Source organism: Geospiza fortis, unplaced genomic scaffold, assembly GCF_000277835.1.
Source record: "Geospiza fortis unplaced genomic scaffold, GeoFor_1.0 scaffold147, whole genome shotgun sequence".
In the NCBI taxonomy this organism is placed as follows: domain Eukaryota; kingdom Metazoa; phylum Chordata; class Aves; order Passeriformes; family Thraupidae; genus Geospiza; species Geospiza fortis.
Genome location: NW_005054372.1, coordinates 684,038 through 696,484, shown reverse-complemented (window position 1 = coordinate 696,484; position 12,447 = coordinate 684,038). Strand labels below are relative to the sequence as shown.

The 12,447-nt window shown below is 36.4% G+C and overlaps 1 protein-coding gene across 1 annotated transcript in view; it reads right to left on the bottom strand.

Moving 5' to 3' along the window:
* The window catches only part of CFAP99 (cilia and flagella associated protein 99), a 50,554-nt gene that overhangs the window by 28,400 nt on the left and 9,707 nt on the right, over positions 1-12,447 (bottom strand). Inside the window, exons 2-5 of the mRNA XM_005424745.2 lie at positions 10,650-10,794; positions 8,505-8,599; positions 2,433-2,545; positions 73-253 (exon numbers count right to left, since the gene is read on the bottom strand). Coding sequence (XP_005424802.2) covers positions 73-253; positions 2,433-2,545; positions 8,505-8,599; positions 10,650-10,794 — 534 coding nt within the window. The remainder of the gene's footprint in view (positions 1-72; positions 254-2,432; positions 2,546-8,504; positions 8,600-10,649; positions 10,795-12,447) is intronic.

The following is a 12,447-nucleotide window of genomic DNA, read 5'->3' as shown; positions in this document are numbered from 1 at the left end:
ATTAGCTCCCCTACCATTTTCTGCAAAAGCATACATGAAATTTAGTGTCTTTCAAAAAATAAACCAACTTACAGGTTGTCTTTTTGGCAGTACTGGCAGAGGTGCTGGTGAAGGTGGAGGAATGGCACGTGGCTTGGGTACAGTCAAATTAAATTCCTTTGGCTGAGTGACTCTCGAAGTCTTGACAGTGCTGGAACGATTACTTAATTTATCTGTGAGCTTTTCAATCAGTTGCTGCACTTTTGGCTGCCACCTTCAAATAAACCCAGATTTTTCAATTTTATTTTGTTTTTCTCTTTCATACAACCTTACAAACAGTAGATGAGGTTGGCATTGGTGCAAATCCTGTAATGCTTTCTGCCATTCAATTTTATTAAAACTAACCTATCTGTACTCGGGATTTAGCTACACTGTGTTATTTCACCTCTTGATAGATGCTCTCCACTCAGATTACTAGTGGTGAAATAGCCACAGTTTTTATGGAATAAACAACTATCTGACCAGTTGGTTTTGTGGCACGACCAGATTAGGGGTCAGAAAAGCAGCTGTCATAGGCTAATTGCACACTTGACATACTTAGATGAAGAGACTGACTATGAGCAGTGGTCTGAGTGCTGCACATGTACCAACAGAGCACATGCAGATCAATCTTAGAGCACAGGCAGTTCTAACAGAAAAAACAGAAAGATCCAAGGAGTTTGGTGAATTATCAAATGAACCCTCAGTAAGCCCTGGGGGCAGCCAAGAAGATTTTGATTTCTGTAGCTTTGGGCTTGTATCAAGGTTCAGACTTCTTCTAAGGATTGACAGGAAAATGCAGATTAAAGGTAGAACACAAACAGGGTATCACATTCTAATTACAGTGACAGCTTCAAGCCAGATATTCTTCCTCTGTATATGTTATATCCTTATATATTACACATGCAATGGAACTTCCACAGAACTTAAAAAGCAGATGACAATGAAAATTTACAGTAAATTGTTTATATGACTGTTACTTTGTTACTGTCATTACAGGGTGAGGCTTGCAAGTAGCTTATGCAAGTAATGAAGCTCCACTAAAATAAATAAAACTCTTTATATTAACCTCACTGATATTAGAAAGAGGAACACAAAGACACATTTAAAAGAATTGCAGCCACTGAACTGACTAAATTCATCACTGCATCCTCAGACCCCTGAAGGATGTTTCAAACCCAGTAACCAAATCTAGTCTTGAACATTCTTGTATAACTTACATTTGCCACTTCCAGGCAAAACATGGGTTCATTACACCGAGTGTAACTGACTGTGAAGGGCAGCTCCAATAAACTTGGTGCTAATGAAACAAGCAGTGGCCTAAGCCTCAGCCTGCATGAATGTGTACGAGCAAGAGCTCTGTGGGTATGGATGTGTGTCTCCATACCTCTCCATCTGTACTTTTATACTATTCTAAGCATTTATTATAACTAGAATCACTACAATGGAATATTTTGAGTCAAATTCTGACTTCAGATATATCCCTGTGATTCCTGTAGAACTCAGTGGAATTCAGAATAGTGCAAGCCAAATACATGTTATATATTTGCTAAAGTGCTAATAAACTACACAGTGTGAAAGGATTATTCTAGGGACTTTGATATGACAGAACCAGATGCAAAACTCAGCTGATATTGTTCATAGCATGTTTTTGTCTAACATTTTTTGCCATCATCTGGGTTAATCTATACTGCATTGAGAAGGATGTGTGACTGCAGCCACATTGGTGTAATTTATCTCTTCTGGCTAAAAGTGAGAATAAAAATTGACCCAGTAGGCTGCAGAGCTACTATTTCTCCACATGAAAATGTTCCAGTTTGGCAAGGGTACAGTTGCTACCATATCACCACCTAATCAATGAGCTGTTGCACCTCAGAGCATTTAAGCTGTTAAATGATGCTGCAACTGTGTAAATAATAACTTTAAAATACTTATTTAAATGATGCTGCAACTGTGTAAATAAATAATAACTTTAAAATACTTACTTATATGCTTATCTGATTTGCTCAGAAAGGATTTTATGACCATCAGTATAAACAGATCTGTGCATAAAGCCAAAATCAGGGAAGTCAAACATTTTTTAAAACAGTTAATGTCATACAGATGTTGAAGTGTCTGATGAGGCAAGACTCTAAGATTATTTGAACCTTCTGTTTTACTTTTTTTCAGAGTATGATGTTTTATCTATTCAGGGGCATTAGGAAGTAAATGTACAACAGCTGTGAAAGGACTTTTCTGAGAGAGAACCTTGCCTCTGGGTAAGTAAAAGGGATTGCTAAAGACTTGTGTAGACAAGGAGGGTTCTGAGTGACTTCAATAGGAGAAACACTTTAACAGAAATGTGAGCTTTCAGGGGAAGTTTTCCCCAGCTTTTAAACTTTGAGGTGGCCAGAGGCTACTTAAACACTACTTACCTTAGCAGTGGATCAATCAAGTTCTCTTTCACATACACTGAATCATAGATGTGACTCCATTCATCTTTTATCCATGTGTTCAGATACAAGTCATTGAAGAAGAACCTAAGAAACTAATAAAAAGTGGTTTATTTTAAAGATGAATGTTGGAGACATGGTGTATATAAGACTACAAAAAGATAGTTGCTTTTACTACAAACACTGCTGAAGAACTTGCTTGTATTTCACCTTGTAATTACAAACACAGATGCTTGGTATTTTTAGGTTCTTATTAGCTGGTGGACAGTTCCATATCTTTTAGCTCTATTTTGTGAGACACTAATAGATACTAAAAATTTTTTGTGGCAAAACAAAAAATAAACTACAGGATACAACATAGAGATGTGTTGATTCATCTTTAATTTGCTTCAAACATTGTGAAACAAAGGTTTTATTCAAAATTAATTACAACTGGAATACACTGATCTTAGTGTAATTTTACACTAGAGTTTCAGAGTCAAATATACCCAAGTGGACTTCTGATTATCTAGAACTAGAAGACCCAAGAAGCCAGAAATATGTCAGGCCAGACACTGCACCTGAATGATTTAAATTCTTTTCAGCTCCCTGGGAACTGGGCAGAGATAATTGGTGAAAACTATAGTAAATGCTTTGCAATGTGGCTTTTTCTTTTAGTGAAATATAATTAATAGGCATATTCCCATTAAAAGAAAAGACTGAGATTTGGCACACTTATACATGGTAGGAGTCTACATGCTGGAGAAATAACAACTAACATTTGAACTTTTGTTTGCCACTCCAATTCACCAGAAGGTCAAAAGCCTTTCTTTAAATCTTGAAGTATTCAATTGGCCTTTTGAAACACTTGAAAAATGGCACTCAGATTCAGCCTGCATCATTTACAGCAATATAAATTCCAAACTTGAACCTTAGCTCTTCCATTAAAACTATTGGAAATGAAAGTACAAGTATGGCACTGAAATAATCACAGTAAAAGCAAAAAGGTCCGCTAAATAATTTTGACATTCTGAGACATACTGGGAAGCAGTGCACTGTCACTTGGAGATGCTTCAAATGGAGACTTTCAGAGTTTAAAAGATTAGACTTAGCATGAGCCACACCTTAAGCTGTTCTACACAGAGCCATGGAATTTTTTGACTTTTTAGTTCTGCAGAATTACCAGGGAGCTTCTTAATTCAAATGTGGTGCCAGGCCCAAGGTGCCTCAGAACTTTGTGAACAATCCAGCTACAAACAACTCAGATTCGACTCAAGGTGTTTGCTGCAGATGTTCAACAGATCTAAAAAACCTGCTACTTGAAATCCATAGTCTTGATGTGACCATGTCCAAGGAATTAACCTTTAAATTTAGCCATATTTTAATCCATTGTGCTTTTGGTAGTCAAAAGACTGATCAGCACTGCAGGACTAAATATTACCCCCTTGGATTTCCATTCTTGTCCAGAAACTACTGCTGGTCCCTGAACTTGCAGGTGTCCTCTTATCAATACACCATCCAAAAGAAGTTTTTTCATCCCTAAAAGCTTGATTATAAATTAAGTGTTGAATTGCAAAGAAATTGGGTTTTTGATGCTTCCAGGTTCTGTGGTGTTTAATAAGCATATGGTGGGGGATGCATTTCATCCCATTGGTCTAGAAAGTCATTCACTGTCTTTACAGAGGATCTTCCACTGTAGCACATGCATATTAGATTTAATTTGCCACCTAACAGTAATTTGTACTTCTGCAATGTGTAAATACAATGTCAGAAGTCTAGACTGAATTCATACCTTCCACCAGAAGGGATGCATGGTGTAGACACTACTTCTACCAGTGATTGTAAGAAGATTGCACATCCAGTTATCCCAGCAGTTGGTGTGATTACAGTGACTATATCCCCTACCACAGCACTGATCTTATGGGAAACCCTGACTATACATGAAGTTTATAAAAACCCACGGAGACACGTGTGTATACAGGGATCATAATACAGTACTGATCATGAGCTGATACACTTAAAATATAACAGACCTTGAGGTTTGACCTGGTTTCAAATTTCTAGGTATTCAGAGAGCTCACAGAAATACAAATACTGCAGGTGGTGATGTGTAAATATTCCAGGTTTTTTTCACTAGCTTCCATTAAGCTGAACTCCCTCTCTGTGTTCTCTTCTACATCCCAGTCCATCCTCAAAGGCGTCAGTCAGTTGTCCACTACAGAGCCACGTGAAACCACACCTCTGAATTGCTGTTTCAGCTCAAACTGACTCTCTGTCATATTTGCTGTAACTATCTTTTACAAAGCAACTCAACTAACTTTTCAAGGCAGATGAAACTATAATAAAGGCACCCAGTGATTTCTAGTGCTGTATTTAACAGCTGGCTTTTACAGCTTGAGGCTTCCTACAGCAGCTCCACTCCTGTACTAGTTACTAACATTTCCCCCTAAATTAAAACAAATAGGTAATTATGTGGTTGAGAAATGCTATTATGTACTCCTGAGGTACAGAGAATGTTGATATCTAACTGTGTAATCAGATATCAACACTGAGATCTATATTTTTGTACTGTTTTAGTCTCAGTCTCCAGAGAAATGCTACAGTAAGGATATGCCACAATATGCATCACACTAAAGAATTCTTGGAACACAGCCCTGGAATGGTCATCCAGGCACTGCAGGTATTGCAAATGGCAATGTAGGATGACTGGACAATTTCTGACCAGAGTGTGCCTGAATCAAAGTCCACAGTCTTAGTATGGATAATCCCTACCACAGATGGTGATAAGACAAAAGAAACTTTTCTGTTTTGTGAACTGAATTGCTAGGAAAAATCTCTAATATTTCTGTTTGTCTTTAGCCACAAGTGACACAGGTGGAAAACCCAGTATCAGCAGTCATTGCTTTTAGAGCAGCAGAATGGGGCTTCTCTCAGATTTCTGTTTGCTAAGGAAACAGAGCCTGGTAACATCCAAAGTCACTGGTAGTCATTTGGTAACAGCATTATTCTGCTTACTGCTCTGTCCAAAACTTTCACAACTCAGACAGCATGATAATGAAGAACCATTTCCCTTCTGGAAGTGATGGAATTACACCAGCAATGAATTGTACCCATGTTTATATTTTAATGTATACTCTGGCTGTAGTAACACAACTGTGTCTAATTAAAGACTGTTTTGTAATGCACTTTTACAGGTGGGCTGAATTAATACCTTACTTTTGAGAGTTTGAACTTAATATTCTTAACACACTTTTACACAGTGGGATCATACAGATTTCCAGAAAACAAAGAAAGGGAAAATTTCTCATCTGGTATTATCTTTACATCCATGTAGGCATTTGCAAAGCTGAAATGCTTACATTCACAATATAAGATTTTGAATCTTGAGTTAAGGAATTAACTGCAGGAAACAGCATGTTCCGTTTCTCCACACACATCAACCACTGCCTGAAAACATTATTGACCCAACTTAGACTGGTTTTACCCACCATCCACCATAAGGCTGATCATATCCTACTATTCCTACCTCATCTTAAATTCTATTATAATGCCCAGTTCTTATGTAGTGATATTCCCTTGATTATCTCAAGTTCTGTAGAACTGCTTTTAGAAGCAATCAGAATATAAAGCAGAAAAAACAGGTTCTTAACTGCTAGAAAGAAAACACTTTGTATTTCGTATTTTTACAAGACAATTCAGAAATTACAAAGCTGTTTACTTCAACTTTTTATTTCAATAGCATATTTTCTCTAACACACAAACCCTTAAATTTTAAAATAAATGTAGAAAAATAGCACGTAGAATACTAGAATACAAAAATAGATTTGAGCCAGCAATGCATGGCTAATTTCTTAAAAGGATAATCACACTAAAGTTACAATAATGGGTTTTATCCCATGGTTCTGTAATTATATCACCATAAAAAATTTTGCATGTATTCTTAATATTACAGAATGAGAGTTTGTGATTTGCTGTTCAAGCAGATGAACATGTGCAAGTGAGGTAGCATTGTTATTCTGCCTAAATGAAAATATTTCAACATTCATCAAACACAGGGAAACACTGTGACTTTGAGTTGAATGGATTCTATCATAGAGGTCTTTAAGAGAAAGGTCTTAAATCTCCCATAGGTTAACATCATTCACCTGAAGACTGTTCATCTGAGTGAGGTTTATCTGCATGATGAAGAAAATTCCATTCATCCTTTGATGTGCTAAATTTATTTTTAATTGAAGTAAATCTGTCCTACATAAATATAGAGAATATTTTTTCGGTGTCCTAACTGAACTCAGACACAATAGTCATCAGGCAAAATCTAGAGGTCAGTATCCTGAAGGAGGTTCCCAAATTTCTGATAACTTTTGTTGCTAAGGCTGCAAATCTGCCTTCTGCTCTTTTGTCTCTGTTGCTGGGGGGACAAAATGCTGCTTCTAAACCCTCTGCTGCAGGTGCATTAATTTAATCTAGCATCACTTTGGAGACAAAGAAACTGTTCTAATACCAGAAAAAGGAAATCTAGGTACCATGGTGATGAAGATCTGGTAAGATACTGAAGCAAACCAAGTCACACCTGCTACAATGATAGCAGGTGCACAACATTGGAATATGCAGCACTTTCCTATCAGAAAAGAGTTATTCCAGACAAGGAAAGAGGCATTATCTAAACCAGAACATCAGGGCACTGATGCTTAAGCCACATAAAGCTAGATGAATGGAATCAACAAGAGCTAATTGGCATGATGTGGGAAAATTGTGTTGCTAGCTGAATGAGCTCAAGATGCAGCCAATCCAGTAGCTCCTGGCTAAGATGTTTACCAAAGAAGGGCCTGGGACAGCATTTTAGACAGAGTAATTTGTCTGTCTACCAGATTATCATAATTCTTCCAGCCACTCCTCTGTTCTTTTTAACTGTTAATGAAATATATAATTTTTGTCTCTGAATGGAATTAATAAGCATTCCATAGTAAGTCCATCTAAAACCAGACAATTTAACCTACTCTGTCCCTATTGCAAAGCAACTCTACTCATTAAAGAGACACTGGCATCCACATGAACATTCAAAGTAATCACTATAAGGATAAACCTTAGCCTTTTGAGTATCAATTATTAAAATTTGCCTATCTCTTTAATTCCATCTTTGTTATTCAAACAGCGTGTTTGGGCTATGCTTTGAAACATCTGGATAATCAAAGGTTACAGATGCTGTGTCACCAGTGATTTAATTTTTAGCCCATTTTCCTGAGAAAACAGGGTTTATGAGAAAGCACTGCTGCTCAGTTTATCCTTCTGCTCCTCTGTACAACATAGCTTTTAAGATAATTAGCACTTTGATTCTGAAAGAGAAGCAGAAGATAATTATATTTCTACAGTTATAATAAAAATAGCAAACAAATAGAGGAGGAAACCCCAAATTCATTACTTCAGAAAAGGACAGGGAAGCAGAATTTTTTTGTGCCACTTTTTATTTGGCAGCAGTGGTTTGGTCAGTTGCATGTTGTACTGGGGCAATTGGTACATGTATAGCTCCCAGCCAGCCAGCGTTTTTTTGGGAAGGAGAAAAAGTGATGGAAGCACAATAGGCTTGCTAATGAAAGTGGCACTGGATTGTTCAAGGGAACACTAAACATCAGGAACTGCAAGTTTCAACAGATTCATTGCATATGGAAAAAACACCTCCTGTCTAAAGTTTCACAATTTAAAAACTTGATTTTAAAGAAATAATGTGAGCAGAGAAATAATGAAGAAGAAAGAAAAAGAAATAATGTGAGCAGAGGCAAGAGTGAGTGTGCAACTTAAAGGGACAATTGTAAATGACATAAACTGTAAATTATGTGATTATTTGATCTTCTCAGATTATATAAAATACATTTAAAGTGATCTTTGACTGAATATAAGAATCCCCCTGCAAGTAAAGAAATTGAAGGGTTTTTTGGTAAAAAAATACTAATTTAATTTCTGAATTTTAACAGAAAATAACAGTAATTTCTCAATTTTAATTTATTCTCAAAGTTGAGAAAAGTTATCTGATTAATCAAGCACAATGAAGAGATAATTATTTTTTAAAATGTTTTGTACCTGTTGCATTTTTGCAGTGTCCAAGGATTTCACAATTCTGCTGAAGTGCTGAAGACCAATCTCTTCCAGTTGAAAAGTAGCTAGATAACAGATAACTATCAAAAGATACATACATTTAAAATACAGCAGGCAATTCTAATAAACCTATGATCAATTCTAATAAACCTATACTAAACCTAATAACCCTTTGCTCAACATGCTCTGTGATTTAGACTGTTACCTTAAACAGTTTTGATAGTGAATTTTTCAACATACTCTGGTTTTAATGTTTTCAGAGAGGATAGCTCTTACTTTTCAGTTACAAATTCATAGTTTATTACACATAACATTATAGATAACAAAAAACTCAAATATAAAATTTAATAATTCTGGTATTTACTTTGCTTTTTTTTCCCAAGTGACCATGTTTCCTAAAATGTTGTAACCTTTGTTTTTATTCTGAATTGGAATAAAATCAAGTTTTTAAATTGTGAAATTTCAAACCTGAATCTTGCACCCTCTATGGCAAGTACACAATTCAATGATCTTAGAGGTCTTTTCCAACCTAAATGATTTATGATTCTATTCTGTGATAGAGGAAGAGGCACAGTCAGTGCTGTGGAATTTTAGTAGACCTGTAAAGTTCATGGGTTCCTGTATCAGCTTTCATTTGTCCCCACTCACTTTGATCAATCAGGTTTCACTTACAGTGCAGTGTTTTAGCTGCCACCAAACTGTGATGGTAAAATCAGGAAATTCTGGCCAATGTGCTGCAGCCAACTCAGTGTATCTTCAGGCTTCAATCTCATGTGCTTTAGTTCAGCAACGTATTTAATCAGTCTTAGCAGAATATACATTTATCTCCTACAAGCTTTGTTAAATTCAAATCTGCTCACACATAGCAACAGCCTTTATAAGCAGCTTTGATCATTTAAGTGTCAATGCAGCTTGGCAAAGGGAATCACAAGCAGCTTAAAAAAATGTAAGCCAATGACCTTAGACTCTCAACTTGTTGATAAAGGAAAATTTTCTGTTCCTACCCTCTGCCTATGATTAATGGAAGCTTTTGAGTGGACCAGTCCTGACAATCCAATTTACTCATCACTCAGCTTAAAGGTATAATTTATGTGCCCCAGACAATGAAAAACATGGCTCTGGAGAAATGGAGACAATGAAGCATTATCATTCAGAATAAACCCCATACACTAATAATTTCATCCTTGACAGTTCAGGCTCCCTTTTGTTTGTTGTTTGATTTAGATTTCTGTATTTTTCCAGATTGTGACAGAAACAACCAGAACTGTAATAAAAATTTACTAGTTTTTAAAACATAAAATGTAGATATATTTATATTAGATACATTTCTTTGTATTTTTCAACCACTTTGAATTAAATTGACTTTTAAATATACCCACAAAGATTCAGAACTTATCTGACTTAGAGAACCAGTGACAGAGGTATTTGGGATTCCAGCTTATTTAGGGACTTAACAGATCAACCCCAGCACGTGTTTATCAAATAAATAGCAGAACATATTTTTAAAATTAATTTTTCATGTACTTATAAATACCTGAAACAACCTTGGGGATAGTAACTACCCTAATTAACTGGGTGGATACAGAACTGATTCTAACCAAGTAACTAATAAAATGAAAGTAATTGACTTCACTCCTGGAGATAGATGGTAGTATCTTAAGTTACTTATGTTATTGTGATGGTCAGTAATGAAGAAACCCACGCATGGATAGAGACAATTGTGTCTGAAACTGTGAGATGTGCTATGTTCCTCAGCACAAAGAGCTTTGTTACACGTTTCTGTATCTGAATGGCAGAGGTACGGGGTTGCATAGAAGAGAATAAAGGGAAATCACTGAAGGATGGTTAAACTTCCAAGATGTTTCTTCCAGCCACTGCTGCTATTTTCCAACTGCATCTTACCCTTCTTAGGTAAAATTCCAGTTAACACCTGTAAGATTTCAGACTAAATAAAATTTCAGATTTTGGAGTTCACATTCACTAGGACATTAGAAAAGGTCCTGTACTTCACACTGCACTAGACACAATAACAGTGCTTCCAGTATAATGTAATACCAAGACTTACACTAGTAAGATTATATTTTTTGAAATTTTGTGGTAAACACATTTGGTACTGTAAGGACAACTTACCCATGTAGAGATTACGCTCAGAAATGGGGCAGTATCTCCCATCCTGAACATAAAAGGCATTCACCACCACATCCAACATGGATTTATATTCTGTGCATCCTGCTAGCGTATCCAATACAAATTTTTCTTCTGTCACATTAAGAGTCTATAAAGATACAAATTTAATAATGATTAATGTGTTCTGGAAAGAAAATAGTTGTGTACAAAAAGTACAATTATTTTGAAGTAACTGGAAAACATGAACAATGAACAGCTGTGCCTTTGCCAGGGCTGCTGCCCTTCTAATGCTATCAAATAAGGGCAGTCTTAGCAAACTAATGGCCCTTGTTAAGTAAAATGTAACTTTCTCCAATGTTAAGTGCTCATTTTACCTGCTGACATAAGCTTTGAGTTAAACGACCTTCATGTGTGAATGTCAGCAGTTGATGCAAAGAAAATCTGAAGTCTCTGAGCTATGAGCAATGATTAACTTAATCAACAGTATGAGAAAGTTCCAATAAGATTTTGTTTTCCCTCAGGAAACCTCTTCTTTGTGGGTGAAGCCTGTGCTACTTAGGGAGACTAAACTGAGGGGAGAAGCTGGACAGAGATTATGGAAAAGACTCTTAACTACTACTGAAACCCAACTTTGGAGAACATGACTAATTTAAGCTAAACCAGTAAATTCCAGGATTCTTTTTAATGCAGACTGGTTCTTATCCAGCTAATGCTCCTGGTCACTTGTAATGTTTGTGCAGTATCCCAAGAGAACAGGAGAGTGGGATGGTCCCTTCCTTCTGGATCCTACCCCATAAACCCTTTAGAAAGTCTGAATGCTCCTCAACTTTACAGAGAGATTCAATCACAATAAAAAACCTATGCAATATCTGCTACTATATGTTGCCATATATTGCAGCAGTTCTATTACCATTACATTGCAAGGGTTCCACACTGCTGAAGTTTTGTACCTCCTTGATGTTTCTCACAGGCAGCTCCTCTAGGCACTGACTCTTCCTTGTCCTCACAGCAGCCAACTGACTCCAGTTCCTTCAACCAACTAACTCTTTTATAACACTCTTCTTATTGGCTACAGCTGTGGCCTGTTAAAATCAGGCCTGCTCCTAATCCTTAGTAATTGGCTCAGCTGCAACTTTTTAGGGGGTAAGATTGCTTTCTATACGACCTTTATTTACTCATGTTCTATCCCCCTACAACTATACGAGATAAACTTCTAGGATGAGCCAATTAAAACTTCTAGGATGAGCCTTTAAACATTGCAATAAAATCTGAGGCCCAGACCAGTTTGTTATTATATGAATTGAAAATGGTCAGCTGAGCTATGACAAAATGACAAACAATAATGATCCTTTGATTTAAGGAGGTTAGATAAGAAGCTAAGAAAAAAGGCTAAGTGCATCTTCTGAAAATGTGTAGTGCACATTTGATGTGTGATCTCTCCCAGAGCTCAGAGGTGTGGGAACAATGGAGCTGCAATAACGTATCAGATGAGATGTTCACCTTGCCAGGTAGCTGTCTGCTACCCCCTTGACTGCTTTATTTCCCTAATGTGATTCATTTCTACTTTATGGGTATTGTTAGAGGCTATTGGATGGAACTCTGAGTTTTCTGATGAGTGACACTATACAGGGCTTTGAGATCAAGCAAATATAAGGCAAAACTTTAAAATTACCATTCTAGTATTTAAATGTAAAAAAATATGCAGAAGAATTCAAAGTGTGTTTTCTCAGGTCGTCATTCAGAGCAAGCATAAATTTTTTTCACTAATCCTGTTTAAAATCCAGATTTTATTCCTTTTAAT